The 18,466-nt window shown below is 44.4% G+C and overlaps 1 protein-coding gene across 2 annotated transcripts in view; it reads left to right on the top strand.

The window, feature by feature from the left end:
- Positions 1 to 1,527: 1,527 nt before the first annotated feature.
- The window catches only part of CMTM4 (CKLF like MARVEL transmembrane domain containing 4), a 332,246-nt gene continuing 315,307 nt past the window's right edge, over positions 1,528 to 18,466 (top strand). The window contains exon 1 of one of the 2 annotated variants that reach the window (XM_078669540.1): positions 1,528 to 2,520. In XM_078669540.1, the coding sequence (XP_078525666.1) occupies positions 2,332 to 2,520 (189 nt within the window). In that variant the 5' untranslated portion in view covers positions 1,528 to 2,331. The remainder of the gene's footprint in view (positions 2,521 to 18,466) is intronic. The other variant, XM_078669541.1, reaches the window with a different exon arrangement.

Below are 18,466 nucleotides of genomic sequence, written 5' to 3'. Positions count from 1 at the left end.
CCTTCTCTCCTGGACTTCTTGTCCTGACCGACACGTTGCTGCTGTTTTCGGACAGTTTTCTCTGGACTCTAGCCCTCCTCCCATTCCCTCGTCCTTTAACCCTTTTCCCCGTGGATGATCCTCAAATGTTTCCTCCCTTTTCTGCTTCCCCTTCTCTCCATACCCTTGCATCCCTCCCACCCTCCCTTTGTGCTGTGACTGCATCCACACTTATGGAACTCTGCTCTTTGACTTTTTGTAATAACTCTAATTAATGGTAATTGCTTTAGACCTTGCACCATATACCATTCCTATGCGACTCTTAGAGTATATCCAGTCATATCTCCTCCCTATGTATATAGAGATAACTCTAATCACTAGTGTATGCAGTAGACCTTTGTACTCTCTACCATTCCTATGTGACCCTTAGAGTATATCCAGTCATATTCCTTCCTATGTATATAGTGATAACTCTAATGACTAGTCTCCGTTGTGACTTTTAGAGTATATCCATGTGTATCCCTTCCCTATGTATATAGAGATAACTCTAACGACTAGTCGCCTATGTGACTGTTAGAGTTTATCCATGTGTATCCCTTCCCTTTGTATATAGAGATAACTCTAATCACTAGAAAATGCCGTAGTACGCATTGCTCTCTACCATTCCTATGTGACTTTTAGAGTATATCCAGTCTTACCCTTTCCCTATGTATATAGAGATAACTCTAATCACTAGTGTATGCAGGAGTCCGCTGTGCTCTCTACCATTCCTATGTGACTCTTAGAGTATATCCATGTGTATCCCCTCCCTAAGTAGATAGAGATATCACTAGTATATGCCTAGAATTTATCCATTTTTATCTCCTTCTTGTGTGACTTTATCTCTTGTACATTTGCAATTTTTTCCGTTTGTACCTTTTTATAATGTATGTAATCCTAAGTCCGTATGTTTTCAACTGGTTCTTATGTAAGTCAAAAATTTGCAAACTTGTTGTCCGCTTGTAACCTTCAGTCCTTATGTTTGAAACTGGGTCCTATGTAAAGCGCTCTGACACCTTCGGGTAAAGTTCGCGCTATATAAAATCGCAAAAATAAAAAAGAAAATAAAAAGAGACAAAATAGCGTTAGGCAGCACTAGTCACGTGATGTAGCAATAGTCACGTGATGTTGTTGCCTCGTTACTAACGTTCAGTCCTCTAAAGAGAATATAAACCACTACTCTGGTAGGTTGCTCCGTAGGTCAATCGCTCGATCAAGAGTCAGTACCTCGGAGCTTGCTTTCATGAAGTACCGCCCATTGACTGAAGGTGCGGCGAGTAGTCGCTAAATACCGTATCAAGGGCCCCTGTCGACGCCATGCCTCGTAGCCAAGGAACAACTGACAAACATTTTCTTAACCAATCCTAAACCACTGTACCCTCTCTGAAGCCTCACAACCAATGGACATGTGACGAAAGCTCAAACAGCCAATAGCATGATAATAATTTAGCTAACCAATCCTAGGTCAACATACATTTCCACCGTAAATGGGAGGGGTTGTTTCCGCCTATCTGATTGGCTCTGAGTAATTGAGTGCCTAGCTCTAGTACTTCAGTAATTACTAGACAAAAGACCTTCCTTAAAGGAGTAAGAGCAGGCAGAAGATTTCTTTTTCAAGTCACGGGCAGTCTAATGTACAGGTAGTCACCACTGGTGCCTCAGGTGGCCTCGCTCAGCCACACACATTCCTTCTAGTGGCGAACTCAGCCGGAGGTAGGCGCCCTAAGCTTTGAAGACTTACCCCTTTAACCGCCCACACTTTAGAATGTAGTCTGCAGACTGCAGCAGTTCTGTCTTAGCTCCCGCTCTCAGGCTTAGGGGGCATGCTGAGCTGTACACATTGATTGGAAGCGCTTGGAATTCCGTCTATCCTGGCTGAAGCACTCCTGGCTTTTGAAGAAACAACCCCCACGCCCCTTCACTTGAGCGGTCCGCTGGGAAGTCTTTGCTTTTACCAAACGATGTAGCCTTTTTGAAACAGAAACACCGTCTACCGTTTGTCTTTTGCTTCCAGCTCACCCAGACAATATCTTTTAACAGTACAGCGATTTCATCTTCTGGAAAGGTGCCCAGCCTCCACTGATTCCAGCTGCTTGTGATTTAACTGCAGCCAGCCTTCGCAGCCCTCCAAGGATCGCCCGGCTCCTTATTTGCACACCGACATAAACATATGCCCTCTGTTTTGGATATCTGGGAATCGTGGCTTATCTGCCACTCTAATTGAGGCGTCCATCTGTCAGGTGGACTTGGTGAGCGGCGCGAAGGGTTCCCCAAATCTGGACACAACCCGCTCGCCACCTGTTGCGGTTCAAGATGAGGGGCACCGGCGAGGACGCGGATGGTTTCGACGGAGCAGCTTCTAGCACGTCAATGATCGTGGGGGCCAGCAGCCCTTACCAGTCCACCACGGAGCCCGTCATGCAGAGGCACGGGCTGGGGGGCATCCGGTGTGACTCGGACTACCTGCGCTCCCATCTCGGCATTCTCAAAGTAATCGAAGTGGTAAGTGATTTTGACCTTGAGCGACCTGGACGCGATCCTCTCTGCTTAACATCCCCCAGGTGGTATGCGATCTTCTGCATGTTAACCGTATGAACTGACACCCCCTTACACTATTGGGCTGGGCATTGGTGGGGATGCGGGTTAAGAGGGAGTAATTTGGGGCGATCGAAGGTTAAACGATCTATATTTTAATCCCATTAACAGGGTTAAGGATGTATTGCGCCCTGGTGGCTCGAAATGTTTGTCATAAAAAAAAGAGGATATCGTCATTTCAATTGTAATTTATTCAAAATATTTCCCCCTCCTAATGTTCAGTTAAAATATAAGAATGCCATTTTAAGATGATCGTTCACAATTATTTAAAAGTGGTATTATGCATGCTCCTCCCTATACTGCACGGAAATCCACTCTAGGGCTTTGTTTGTTATAAACATGTTACTTTTTATTATCTTTAGCAGACGATGGTGTAAAGTATATCCACGCCTTTCATTTTGTAAGCATTTCTATATTAATTTGGTTTATAAGCGCAAACATGGAGCAGCATTTGTATATGGGCGGCCTCCAGAGGACACCTTACATGGGACGTTGCTATAATGTGTTTTTTTTTAAAGTACAGTCACCGTCTGCTTGATACTGTCAGTCAAATTGTGGTCAGATATCTGGTGGTAATTAGCCCAAACTACTCCACATTGTGCTCACACTTCTTTGTTGTAGAAGTTCAGGTTCGGATAACGCAAGTGTTGTGCTCTTTTTAGATAGGTGTGTTTCTCTATTGCTTTCTAAACAGGCAAAATGTGAAATAAATCTAGTCAAGAATTTCTGTCGCATAGGTGATACAGTTGACACAAATATTAAACCAATACGACTTTAGGTATGTAGCATAAAAGCAGACGAGAATAGCAACTTGCCTGTACCAGTCAAGGCGTTCACATGCTCATATTCTAGACGTATACGGGTGCAGCATCCCTATGGCTGTATATTATTTCATTGCAAACTTTGCAGCAGTGTTGTCACGTTAGTTATGGCATCAACAATCCTAGCTGATGCTAGTTGTAATATGCAGCTCTAAAAATGTACTTTGTCCGATTCTCCCTATAGAAATTACAACAATGCGATGTTTGACTGACTTCTGGCTCTGAAAACATGTATATTCACCTATTTCTAAATGGCTTGACTTTCAAATGTAATACCGTGAAAACAGAAATGCTTGGGATGGTACGGCTCAGATTCCACTTTCACAACCGTAAACAGAAAACATAGAGAATGAGACTGGTGCAATTTCAGTAAATGTTATGACTTTATATTTTACCCACATGTATGATGCTTGCTGCTGTAAAAGAATTCTGCAGGACGGATCCTCTCTCACTGATATTCGTGTCATTGGCCTGTATGAACAAGACTCAGTTAATAGATGCGTCACAACATAGATATTGCTGCACCGTCCGTTTGCTTGGCGAGCCTCGCTTCTGCCAGGAAAGCGTACTTTTGTGTCTAAGTGTCGCAATTGACGCCACAGTTTATTGGCCCCCAACCACTAATCAACACGTTAAGTTCACTAACTACTATTGTAATGAAAAAGCTGCCCAACACTGCTTGCTTCAAAATTGAAAGTCATTATCGACTACTCCGAGTAATTAGCTGCAGGGAGGTTTCACATTACTTTATTTGCTGCTAACCTTTGTAGCAGTTTGCTTCCGCTTTCTGCTACTCGCTCCATTCACCAGTGGATATAGGGCAAATTCCATTTGTTAGAGCCGTTGCTACGTGTGGAAAACACATCTCACCTGGACAAGTCTTAGCAGCTTTGATGTATGTTTAGTTTAATTCGTCTGTATGAAAAGTGCAAAACCGTCAGTAAGCCGCCAACTATGTTTTTTGTTGTTGTTATTTCAACCTATAAATTACATAAATAAAAGGCATTTTGTACGGAATAGTCTATTATGTTTTCAGGCAAATGGCAGCCGTGGTAACCCCTTTGTGGGAGTAGTTTTCAACCCATTGGTATGTATTTGAAAACTTGCTTCTCTCACCTCTATCTATCTGTGATGACCATGTTATCCAGCCAAGAGTTTTTAGTTTCCTTATGCCAGGATGCCTTCTTGTTATTAATATTTTTGAGACAGAGGGGTGCTTAAAATTATAAATACATGCCTCATTATTGCCTGGGTGCTACAGTGCTCCTCAAGTGGGATTTCTCATTTCTGTGATGACAAACAGGGCGATGATGGTAATACATAGGTCTTAATCATGAAATGTGACGTCAGGGGTTGTCTGCTTTGCATTACAGCTCTGCTTCCTGATCATAAGTGGGCTCATCATGCTTAATATTGACTTGGCACAGGTAGCAGGAGGTCATTAGAGTTAAACCAGCTTCGTGAGTACGGTTCTTGGTAAAAACCTACCTTAAAGGGGTGTGTAAAGCCATTTTTAACAGAAGCAGCGAAATACCAGTCGGGTGACACATTATGCTGAGCACAGATTTTTTGGCATAAATGTTTTAACCCACACCGTTAATTATATCGGCCACTCCTCTTTGATACACCTCCCCAGTTTTTTTCATCCCACTTAAAGCCCTGCATAATAGCAATAGTTTAACTTATATCTGAAACCCTACGCTGCCGTCATTAACATGCTGAGTTACTTCAAGTTTCTGTGAATGTACCCTGCATTCAGACAACTCACCTCTTTCTCGCCCTTCACTTTCATGCTCACCCTGCACTCACAGCGCGCTCCCACTGATCACCATGCACTCACACGATTCACCATCTCACCCTGCACTCACAGTGATCACTGCCCTCACAATGCACTTGCGCAGTTCACCCTGTACCTCACTTTGCAGTCACACGAGCACACTACTCACCCTGCACTCATGTGACACTTCACTCACCTGTCCCCCTCACTGCTCAATCTGCAATCTCACTCAAACAAGCCCATCACTAACCATGCATTCATGCGTCCCACTTGGCACTTACATCCACACCCCAATTTATATGGTCACCTCACCCTGCAGTCACTCCTCTTACCCTACTCTGTCACATTTGCATCGCTCACCCTGCACTCACATGGGCACTCCTTCCACCCACACAGTGCAGAGGGTTAATGTGCCTGATACAAAGAACATGTAGCATGTAGATCACAGAACTGAGTGTGAGTAAACTATGAGTAGCGCTATAAAAAATGAAATGTTTGTCAGAAAGGTGAGTGGCACCGAGGTAATTCATGGAGAAGGCTGAAATTGGGGAGAGGCACCAAAAAAGACTGTTGCACCGTGTGTGAGAGTGCTAGGGCCAGCCCTGGCTGGGAGTGTTAGCCCCCCCCCCCCTAAGTTCGGGTCTGGTTGTGCCTCTGTGTGTGTCTCTAGACATCAGGTCAATTACTCCGGTTACCTCGGACAACCAAGTGTTGTCACAAACAAATCTAAAGGAATGCTTTATTCATCTGACCTCGTTTGAAGCATTTATTGATTAGGCGGTTTCTTGTTGGGAGATTTCTCCTTAAATCTTCTAGACTAATGTGATTTAAGTTTAAAGATGTTTGCATATTTCTCCTCCTTTACGCTGATCAGCAATGCAACAACTGATCTGTTTTTGTTAATCTTTTCTCTAAACCGGTGATAATCATTTGTGAACGGCAGTGATAAACGATAGATTTTTCTCTTCCAGAGTGGTAAATATTAATGTCAATTTCAGCTTTATGTCCTCTGACCACCCAGTCACTCTGCAGTGGCAGGAGTGTGCTCTATATCGTGGAAGATGGTATCCGCGATTCCATGCCTCATCCCTCAGTCTACTTAGTAAATCCGAGATCCCCTTGTCAAACCTTAGATTGGCAACTGTTGATTCCCACCCTGCTCGTCTACCTTCAAAGCAATACTTAACTACTGGGGTATTTAAAGAGCATATTATCCAGTTCCTTGACATAGGAGCAGGGTAAAGTATTTGTAATTTATTTGTATTGTAGATCTCATCATTATAACAGTTTTATTGTAATCATTTGTCCTTGTTAAGAAATGTTCTCTCCCTGAGTCACAAGAATGTCTCGATTAATTGGGACATTTACTCGAAGTCTTTTGTTATGATATCGCCTTTCTGTTTAAGTGTGTGCCCGATTACTCCTCAGTCGTTGAGGTTAGGGTATTTTGCCAGGATCTCCACAGCAGTTCATTAACCTTGTTTGTGTAAAGAGTTGAGCATGATTTTTGTACCCGACATTCCACCTATTTGTCTCATAACATTTTGCAGGAAACATACCACGTGCTTTTCAGTTGCATATGTTTGGCAGTGAAATGGCATGTGAAGAATAATTGATCGTTGATTCAACCATGGTGGCATCCTAACAAGAAGGGTCAACCGTGGCATAGCCGTTAGTTTGTGATAGTTTGTGACACTACAGTTCGAGAAGACATGTCATAGTTTCTAAATAATAGCACTTGCACTCATGGATATTAACATATTTGCTTCCCATGTTCAATAGGAGGAAGTTCGTCTTGGCCCAAATATCGTTTTAGCAAGTCTATTGGTACATTATGCCTTTAAAAACGAATTATGGGGTTTGAGACCCATTACGATATTCTAAACCAAAGTAGCACCTTGTTAGGCCTGTCTTCAAGTGTAATTAGTTCAGTTTGTGGTCAGTGACGAAATGTCAGGTGCATGCATTCCACAGCGAATATGAAGAGCGTGGGGGCAGGCCTTTGCCCTAATGAGTGTCTCTGGTGGAGTACATTTTCCTGTATCCTTAGCCATTGCAAAGTATGAAAGCTCAGTGGGAGCCGGTATTTTATATGTATAATCAATTCAATTGTGAAAGTAAACGAAGAGAGAGCATTATCAGATAGATATAGCCACTTGCCCATAGGGAGGACACATATGAACCAGCCAATATTAACCGTTCCTTATATTCTTGAAGCTATAGCCATTGGAATGAAAGTGGTAGACTGTAGACAGTGTCAATTTCAACAGAAAGTAGAGAGTTTACGCTGCATTTGGTTTGCACCCTATGCAAAACTAATTTTGAGTCAATTGCTGCTTTGAGTTTGTAGGTTTTTTTCTACTGTACATTATGTATTATTTATTTCACATTTATCGCTAGTTATGTGTGAGAAGTTGGCCTGATAGGTGATGTTTCCAATTCTGGAACCACCTATTATCAGACCAAACAATCCCTTATGGTGTCTGGTTGTAAGTCAACCTTATTAGACAAGCTATCCTAGGGGTAGCATGGACTAAGCAGCCTAAAGGCTTAACTTAAGAGGTCGTGTTAAGCGAGCTGTTTTACCACATACAATCCTGTAATATCAAATGAAAGGACACCACACAAGTATATATTATAAAAATATATGTGTTTATTACTAAAAACAATCCCCAGTATTCTTTATGAATAAAGGGGCACAAGCGTTAAATCAAAAGCACTGTTTAAACATACAAGTTGCACAATTATGGATGAGGGCGGGTGGCCACTCAAACCATATACTAAACAAGTGGTATAAGGGATACCAATCGAGCAGTGGTTAGGCCTAGGGCCTAGGGAATCGCTGGGAGTAGTCAGGACAAGCAATGCTGAAGTCGGGAATGGCCCTCGGGATTCGGGAGATGTGCGGAAAGCGCACGCATGCACCAATGTTAACCAATGGTGCGTAAAAGTTATAAAGTTAAAGTTTAAGGACACTTCCGCTGGACCTAGAGGAACAAAACTTAACACACAGACCCTAGAGATGTGCACCAGTGTGGGAACACCGGCGGAGCAAAGTTACCTCACCCACAGGAAGTGGGTGCACAGGGTCGAAGTGGCGTCGGGTTTTGACACGCAGGCTCTTGGTGCTTGAAGCTGAAAGGGCTGCAGGCAGGTTGAAGATGAAGTGTCCGGTGGAGTCCAAGGGTGGACTCAAGTCGAAGGGTACCTGAAAGCAGAGGGGACAGAGTCTGGGTCACTCAGCAGTGACCAGGGTGGAACCAGGACGGAACCAGGCAATGTCGGGCGCAATCAGGTGGTCGTCGAGGAGCTTCTCTCCGCTGTCACGTGGGCTCTGGGGCATCTGCGACGTCCAGGAGCAGGTCACGATCTGTCCCACGCAGGCTCTCACCGTCGGCGCTGTCGGCTTCAAGTTTGGAGCAAACAACACTTGGCAAGAGCAATCCACGCGGAACCGGGAGATTGCTTCTCACTCGAACCAGGAAGGTCAGAGTGGGGGCTCCTTTTCAGGGGAGCTGGTGTGGATCTGGAGCAACCAGATTCACGAGTCTTCTTTGTAGTTTCATCGGCACAGGGACCACTAGCCGGCTGGCAAGTGACCGGGCCAACGCGTTGAGCCAAATGGAGCAGAAGGGCCCCACGCAGCACTCGTCGAGTGTGGAGGGCTGAACTTCGGCTCAAGAGTAGCTCAGGGTGGGGGCTTCTCAAACCCCGGTGCACAGCTTCGAGGGTCACTCGTGGGCTGCACGGTCAGCGTCTCGTGGTCAATTCAAAATGTCGTGCCCCACGCTTCCGGTCGCCTCCACGGGTCTCAGCTCTGCAGGGACTGTGGATCGGGCTGTTGGAAGGCAGGCAAGCTTGATCTCGTCGATCTCAGTCGCTCGAGTTCCGGCGGGAACTGCAACTAAGTAGACGTCGAGGGCTGGATGGTGCCTGCTGCTGCAGGGTGGTCACTCCTTGACCACAAGGGAGATTCTTCGGGCTTCCACGTTGAGATGGAGGTCCTAGGGTCCAGAGTTTTGTTTCTAATGTTTCTTCCAGGAAAGCTGATGTGCATTGGCACTGCTCCCACTCTTATTCCAATCTGGGGGGCGTGATTACCTGCTAGGTCCCCCCCTATGGGGGGGACCCAGGAAGGGGGTGGATACACCCCTTTCCTTTGATCCAGGCCGCCCTGGCACGAGGGCTGGAGTGCCCCAGAACCGGTTTGGCCGGATTATGCAAGGGGCAGCCTTGTGCGCCCCAGGCAGTGTCTGGTTTCTTTCAGACCTCCCTGCTACAATCCACTATCTCCTGTCTGGAGGGTGGTGACACCCTCCTGTGGCAGGAAACCCTTTGTCCAGGCCCCATCTGCTGAGTTTCGGTCAGCTGCAGGGGTCCAGACTCTTGTCTGTGGCAGAGGCATCCATTTTGTGGATCTAAGGCCCTTTTTGAAATTAACCGCATTAAAGTAAAGGAACATGTCTTACCCCTCTAGAGGGGTGGAATGCTATCCCCGTCGCCAGAACTGGCGAGGGGATAGTATTCCAAATCGTATGACACCTTACACAACATGTTTTGATAAAGCCAAACCCGAGTTGCTATATAACCGCGAGGATTATAAGGCACTTAAGAGTATATGGTATGGCATTATCCTGAAACAGCTTAGGGAGTTGTTCCCGACAGCTGCAGACAGGCTCAGCTCATGCTAGAGCTCCATCTCACATTAAACCACGCACTCTGCCTCCAGGATTGATGAGGCCTTCCATAGGAGTGGCTCACAGGTTTATATGTGTCCAGATATAGGTTTAGATATAGGTATACTATATCTAAGTAAGGGGTGATTACACCACCTTACCCCAGCTGAGTGATCAGCCAGTTGTGTCAATTTAAGAACCAGCCAGGGGTGGCAAAAGATATGCTGCAGCCCCTGGTAGGCCTTGGTGGCCCCTATGCCCTGGGCACCTATAGTGCATTATACAGGGGCTGACAAGGAGTCCATTTCCAATTGTGGTATGTACCTAGGGTACATGGAATCCATTTTACAGAGAGAGCAGATGGCCTGGGGCCCTGATTAGCAGGGAACCAGGTCAACTAAGTCAAAAAAAACAGCTAAACACAGGCAAAAAATCTGGGGTAACCATAGTCAGGTAGCCACCTTCCTACATAATGCACATTCTTTTGGTTGTATGTTTCTCTTATCCCTTTTACTAATTTGCAGAGGTGTTTAGGATCTGGTACACTATCCTTAGGGGAGGACTGGATGATTAGAGGAATGTAAGATTTTTTATTGTTCTTTAAACAGACAATTTTAATATCATCTTAGGTCCCAAACACGTCTATTAGCACCAACACACTGTTCATTGTTGTAATGTACATATCACTGAAAATACAGTTGTAGTTAGGTCAGTGGTGGAACAATAGTCTCTAAGAACATCCCTCTTACCAGGTTATAAATTACCTCTTGCTCTGTACAGTTGTCCCTTGTTGAGTGCTGAATTGATGAAGAGCACACCAGCATTTCATGAGGTGCCGGGATAGGGCTCACATGATGTGTATACTCCCAGGTACCTTGCACCACCCATTGCCCATGCCAGTGCTGCCAATGACAGTGCAAAAACGCCTACCAATCATCTCACTCCTACAAGTGTGATAATTCAGACTATTACAGGCCACCCAAAGCTATGTTAATGGTATGAGTGGCAGGTATTGTTCGTTTTTTTTTTTTTTGATTGACTTATTAACCACTGGTGTTGTGCTCATCTCAAAATTAGACACATAGTTCCACCATGTGGTGAACTATCACTAGAGCCAATGCCGCCAACAATTAAGTGCCTGTGCCGAGCAGCACAAACCACTGGCTCAAGTTAAGCACTGAGCTCTACCAACAGGACTTGCAGGAAAAAAACTGCTTCCTTACAACCGGTTCCTTGTATTACTGAGCTAATATGTTATTACAATGTAAGCTGTTATTCCACTCACGATTCAAAACCTAGATTGTTTTCCTTATTAAAATGGAAACGGGCACTTCCTCAGACTATACTCGGTTACACCCTGTTCCTCTTACAGGCAAAAAATGATATGCTTTCATCTCGTCATTTATGTGCTAGAAGTATGGTTAATTTCCATCCTTTCTATCCAGTTATTTATGGTCCAGAAGAAGACTTTTGAAAATAGCTCTGATCTACCAAAACAGTTTTTGTCCCCTAATTAGGGCTTTAATTGTATACCTAAATGTGAACCAACATCTTTGTATATTATTGTAATTCAAAGTTGCACCAGTGTATCTTTCTCTTATGAAAAAAACTCTTCTTTTCCCTCTTGTTCTTACTGCAGTGGCCCCACCTGTGTTACCCCCTGCTCCTTAATTGGTGGCATGGCAAAGCCTCAAACATTTAGGTCTATCTTGTTGCTTGTTAGCATAGTAAGTCTATCCACAAACAGCAACTTGTGTTAAAAATGATTACTGACATTGTTGGTTTTTAAAATCTGACTTGACAGCTCAGCTTTCGCCATACTTTGTGATAAAAAAAAAAAAAAGAGCCTTCATTAGTACTACAGAGAGTACTACTGTGGCTCCACCGTGATGTTGATTAACCTTAGAACAGCTTGATTTGTCAAATGCCGTGTGCTTCCACAGAAAGAGTGCTTGTCCTCCATCCAGCTGTGATCATTTATTTATCCAGCTTCTTGAATCAAGTTTGAGATTATTGTGGCTGTGTAAATGGATGAATGCAAGAATGAGCCGGTTGATTTGAATAAGTGAGCGTTGAAATTAGTATCGGAATGCATGTATGATGATTTATTGAATGCCTAAACCCATGATTGACTAAGGGGACACTTTCATTTTAAAGCCGGACCTATTGGCATTGCCTGTGCGTGTTTAATTTTTAATTTTTTTTGCAATTACATTTCAATCATTTCGTCACTGAACCGTACAAGGCTATAATCACCATAATATGAAAGCATAGACCGAGGATTCTCTTACTACACCACATCCTCTTGATTTATTCCACATAAATTACAAGTAATGTAGACCATCGTCATCCTGCTTTCTTACATTTAGATATCTAGGCTTGTCTGGGGTTGCACAGCGACTTGTGTATTGTATGCCTAATCAACAGGAGGTACGGGGACACGTGTCAACCTTATGGTGTGTTCAGCCCCTGTGCACTCTTCCTGGTGCATCACAACTACTTCTGGAGTTGGAACTGAATTGGCTTAAGGTGCATAGTGCCCGGCGACCCTTGCAACAGCAATAGGGATTCCTCCTGCTGCGCACTTGCTCTTGTGCTGAATAGGCAAACATGAGTCCAGTACACAGCCAGCCTCACACCCAGGTCTCACTAGACCTTCTGCTGTCTGCCTATTCCTAAAAATGGGCTGTTGCAAAGAAAGGCACTGCAGACTGTTGTAATATGGGCAAAACTACATTTGGCAAAGTCAATAACAATTGGCTTTGAGACGGTTTTTAGCATTGCTCTGCAGTATACCCATTGCTGTGCAGCATGGCTAAAGAGGAATGATAAAAAAGCCTATGATGCAGCCAGCCAAATTATTTTATAGACTTTTTTTCTGGTTACCAATCTGAGTTAGGTCGGGAAATAAAAAAAAAGGTGCAAAAACGTACTTATCTTTTTAGCTGAGAGGTGGAAGCAATATGGGGACTGCAAGTGCAGCGGAAGGAAAAGAGGAGGACCGGTGCAGAAGTAACACAAAGGTTGTAGGTGGTAGCAAGTAAAACGCAAGAGACAGGTGGGGGCGGAGGGTCGCAAATGACACCAGGAGGGAGCATCGAGGTGCACTGGGGAGAAAAACAAACTTGAAAGAGAGTGAGAGGACTTTGGAACGTGGGGGAGAAGCACAAAGGTGAAAAAGCATCTCGGAGGGAGAAGCACCCGAGGGTGAATGCTTCACGGAGGGAGGTGTGGGAGAAACACCCAGTTGAGAGTGAACAACTCTGAGCGCAGCGGAGGGGGTTGTGGGGTAGGGGAAAAGGTACCCAAAGCAAAAGGCTGGAAAAGGCATGCTCTCTCATAAAGTTTATAACTAAAAAGAAAACAGTTGAAGTACAAAAGTAATGAGGCCATACTCTAAGGGAGGGACAAACACAAGAAGAGGAAGAAAATCTTGCAGGCTCCCGAATAAGAAGCGGGGAAATAAGCTGCAAAAAGCCAACCAATGAGTGGTACTTGGGCTTTAAGCCAACTGTAGGATGACATTAGGTCTTTCCGCAAACAGCTTCCTCTCTTTGGTAGGCAGTTCCTAAATGTGATGTGTTGCACACCAGTCATACCACCTAATTACTAAAAAGAAGGGTCCTCTATCTTAACCAAAAGAAGGCATCATCATGCCTAAAACAGAATAGAGTACATCCCTTTAAAGGAAGACGCATATTTTTAATGTAAGGCCTCATATGAAGAGCAACAAATACCAAGTACCGAGCAATGATGATGGTAGTGTATGGAACCTGAAAACATAATTAAATTGTATCTGGTGGTTGTCAACAAAATGGATGTTTTTCACCTCGGTGCCCAAGCGAAATTATAAACACCCCAACTATCACTACCATTGTTTATTCTGTGACCCAATTCTTTGTTGAACATCCTTGTCCACTACCCATTTACAGTTCTACACGTAATGCATGCCGTAGCTGTGAATGTAAAATAATTTGCTGCACTGTGGTATATTATTTACAATTTCCCTGTAAAATGTTATCCTATTTCAAGCACTTGGATCGATTCCATGTATGTTTCTGATCATATGTTCTCTTTTAAGCGCACACATTTTGGTTTGATATAGTCAAGTCCGAGAAATGTAAAGTATTGTAACTGATACTAAGACCAAAAGGAGTGTGTATTTGATATTAATGGAATTTATGTAACCAGTAAAAAGGCATGGCGATGATTAGTATCATGACTTTAAGATGTTCTAGCAGCATATGGCTTCACTGACACTTTCCAGGGCTGAATTCATACTGGGTACACTGATGGGCTTTTTGTCATCCGAGAGATTTGTGTAATAAGTAAGATCGCAGCATAATGATTGAAATAACTTTTACGATGCTGCCTGTTAGTATAACAATACACTAATTCATAAAAATACAAAATGTATGTTTTCGATCTATTTCTGTGCTGTTAAATGGAAGGCTTTTAAGAAGTACTGTACCCAAGGCACCTAAATACACAAAAGGGGTAACGTTTTATTTCTTGTTTGTGCAACTGGGCAACACTCTGTTATTTTTCAGATAAAAATTAAGCAACATTTGTGAAGAACGGAAATTCCATTTCTCATGAATTTAGAGATCATCAGCTGGTTAACTCCACCAATGGAGATAAACTGATTGACATTTCAAACCTTACTGATTGAAACATGTTGGTGGATATAATTTTGAAGGAAAAAGCCCAAACCCCAGTGCGAATTGCAACGATGTATGGCTAGCCTCCAACAATCCTCACAAGGTCTTAAGGAAATATAAAGATGAAGACATTTCTGTACGCTTGTGAGTCATGTTTGTCCAAGAAATGCTGAGTTGGCTATTTGTGTTAGAAGGTATTGTCTTTAGGTATTGTCTTTATGTGAATTTATAAGCATGCAGCCTGTTAGAGTACAGTGGCATTAAACTGCTTTGCTTTCAGGGACATAGCTACCAGTGGAGCAGCAGATGCAGTGACACCAGGGCGCAGAGGCCTAACATGCCCACTGACCCCTAATTAATGCTTTGTATTATACTACCTAACCAGCAATTAGCAGGATAGTTGCCATTGTGTGCACTGGGTCTGTGGCACCCTTGCTCCGCCACTACTTGCTCCACACGTACTACTGATGTTAGCATGTTGCATCTTGCTTTAAATACACCGTAAAAAAGAGGAAGACATTTTCTGTGTGATTCCTGGGGAGTAATGGTATTGTGAGCAGAGAAGAAGACAAATGGTAGACTTACTTACAAAGGACTTACTTACAAAGGACTTCCACTGTGGTTCCGAGTCTTCATTTCTGTTTCTAAAGTTCACCTTCAGGTGTTTTGTGGCCTGCTTCTCATCAGTTTGCCTTCTGAGGTTCAGTGAAGAGCTGTTCTTGTGATGGAGTCATGTTCTCTTCTGATGGTATGTCCTATTCATCTCCATCTATTTCTCATAAGGATGGTGTCCATATTCTCATGCTTGCATCTGGTGAGTGGTTCCTGGTTGGAGATGGTTTGAGGCCAGAAAATGCACAAAATTATTTTCGGGTTTTTAATTTTTTTTATTTATTAAACCTTTTCAGTATAAAGTCGACCAAATTCTTCTCGGGTTACTGGTGTGGAAGGCTGACAGTTTGGTGATGTCGCTTTTCATTTTACGCCAGCATTGTGTTCCATACAGGAGTGAGGACAGAACGCAGTTCTGGTAAAGGCTCAGCTTGGTGTTGGTGCTGTACAGAGATGACGTGCACACATTGTTCAGCATCCTGATGGCATTCCTGGCCCTATTCAGTCTGCTCTTGATGTTACTGCCTGCCCCTCCATCATGCCTAATTGTACTAAATTTGGTAGAAAAGCTTCTAAAACAAAGTGAGCGTGCCCAGCATTTCCACAAATCTAGGTCTTAATCCTGCTACTGCTCCTGCAACTCAATTACTGGTCAGTGGAAATGTAAACATTTTTCTGGCAGCACCATCTTCAGATGACAGAATAATTTAGTTTACACTAAGGCATCCGAAGAAGGCAGACTGTGGCCGAAATGCATTATGCCGCCTCAACTCCAATAAAGCATTTTCAACCCATCCCCTGTGTGGCCTCCGCTCTTTCCTTGGGAGGAGGTGTTTTGGATATAATTCACGTTTGCCAGTAACGTGATACGGAGGCCCCCGCTTTACAAGTTGGCCACGGACTCTGCTGGCTGATGCTTCGGCAGGTTCTGTTTTTGCTCCGAGGGATCGGAAGTTCCGTGGGCCGCCACTACAATCCAGGACACCAGATGGCGGTGAAACGTAGGGCGGGATGTATTCACATTCCTGCCTCTGCCTACCCTGGTACCTAGAGCGAGGGGCTGAAGCAGTGTTTGGGGACTCGAGGAGACGCTGGGAGATTATTCCATGCAGGAATTGGGCATTTTTCACATCATCGTGTGTCCAGCACCCTGCCATTCCACTGGGACAGTATATCTCTCCCCCCCCCCCCCTGCAGCACCTACCTGGACAACAGGTGCATCCTGGGACCTGTAGTTCCTACGAACTTTAGGCTGGTGAGCAAGCATTAGGGAGGTGGCGGAGCAGGTTCCCACCTATGGGGAAGTAGCTGGTCTTACATTTTCAAGTGTCCTAAATGCCTCCTGAACACTAAGGCATCCGAAGAAGGCGGCTGACTGTGGCCTAAATGCATTATGCCGCCTCAACTCCAATAAAGCGTTTCCAACCCGTTCCCCGTGTGGCCTCCGCTCTTTCCTTGGGAGGAGGTGTTTTGGATATATATATATATATATATATATATATATTGCTGTCCTTGCCGAGCTGTAAAATGACGAAAGCCATTTATCACTCCAGGCACAGTATTACAGCTTTGAAATGGTAAAATACCAACTGAAGCCAACAGCTCGGCAAGGACAGCGCTGTGTTAGCCCTATGCTTAAAGACTTTGATAGAAAAACAGACATTTGAGGTGAACAGATCTAGAGTGTTGCTGGTGTTGAGAGTGCTCTAACAGGAGCTGCTTTCCACCTAAACTGAGCACTACTCAGAGTTCTCTTCTTCTTTTTTGCATATATGTATGTATATATTCCAGCTCCAGGTGCCCCTCAGGCAGGAACGCACACAACACAATGATCGGAGAATAGTCCTTTATTGGTTGAAACTGCCCCGTTTGAGCAGAAAGCTTCATGCAGCCAAAGTAGCTTTCTGCTCACACGGGGCAGTTTCAACCAATAAAGGACTAATCTCCGATCATTGTGTTGTGTGCGTTCCTGCCTGAGAGGCACCTGGAGCTGGAATATTTTCGCGGCAGCCCTTGCCGCGAGGAGCGCACCGACCCACGAAGGCAGGGTACCACGGGGCCTGGTATCCATCCAAGCTTCATTCGTGGAACACGGATTATGGACTGAAACTGTCCCTGTGAGCGGAGGTCCATCTATGGACTGGAAATGCGCGACATGCAACAGACACAGTGCACCCATTCAGGGTTTAATTTTGGCACACTACAGGACCCAGAGATCCTTGGGGCAGGAAGGCGTGGCATTGTCCAGATTCCAAAGGGGTGTGTCAACAAACAGCACGTGATGTCGAACTTTTAATAGAGAAGCATTTGAGCTTTGAGATAACTGTTCGTCGAGCCTTTGAAAAAGAAGCAGCATAGCTTTGAAACGCGTCAGGCTGAATCGGCGACTTTGGCTGCATGAAGCTTTCTGCTCACACGGGGCAGTTTCAACCAATAAAGGACTAATCTTCGATCATTGTGTTGTGTGCGTTCCTGCCTGAGGGGCACCTGGAGCTGGAATGTATGTATATATGTATATGTATATATGTATATGTATATGTATATGTTTATATATGTATATGTGTATATGTATGTATATATATATATATATGTATGTCTATGTATATGTGTGTGTATGTATATACACGTGTGTATGTATGTGTGTGTGTATAAAGATTGTCGAACGCAGGGTCAGTGTATCACTCTCTAAACATCTGGAGCAACATCAGCAGCTTGAGGAATTGCAATTTGGCTTTCGCCCTGCCCATGGGACGGAGACGGCCCTGGTTACTGCCATGGATGAGCTGCAAATGCGTGCAGACAGGGGACAGGCAGCAGCTCTGATTCTGCTTGACCTGTCTGCCGCATTTGATACGGTCAACCATGATACCCTCCTGAGCAGACTTCGTGAGGCTGGGGTGAGAGGCTGTGCCTTACGCTGGTTTCGGTCCTTTCTGGAGGACAGACAGCAGGCTGTGTCCCTTCCCCCTTTCCAATCTGCGTTTTTCTCTGTGCCGCATGGGGTCCCTCAGGGTTCGGCAATCAGCCCCATTCTGTTCAATCTTTATTTAAAACCCTTGATATCTTTGATCAAATCATATAAGATCAATACGATTAACTATGCGGACGACACTCGACTGATCCTCTCCTTTGAGGGTGAGGATTCGACACCAGAGGAGGTGTTTAATTAGTGTCTGCGGGATATTGCCGGTTGGTTACAGGACAACTCCCTTCAATTTAAGGCTGGCAAAACTGAGGTGCTTTTCTTTGCGGTGAACAGGATCCCGTATCCCTTTCCTGACAACTTCTGGCCTCCAGAAACATCGA

This window comes from Lissotriton helveticus, chromosome 12 (assembly GCF_964261635.1).
Source record: "Lissotriton helveticus chromosome 12, aLisHel1.1, whole genome shotgun sequence".
In the NCBI taxonomy this organism is placed as follows: domain Eukaryota; kingdom Metazoa; phylum Chordata; class Amphibia; order Caudata; family Salamandridae; genus Lissotriton; species Lissotriton helveticus.
Note: the sequence above shows the minus strand (reverse complement) of the source record. Positions and strands in the feature narration are given on the sequence as shown.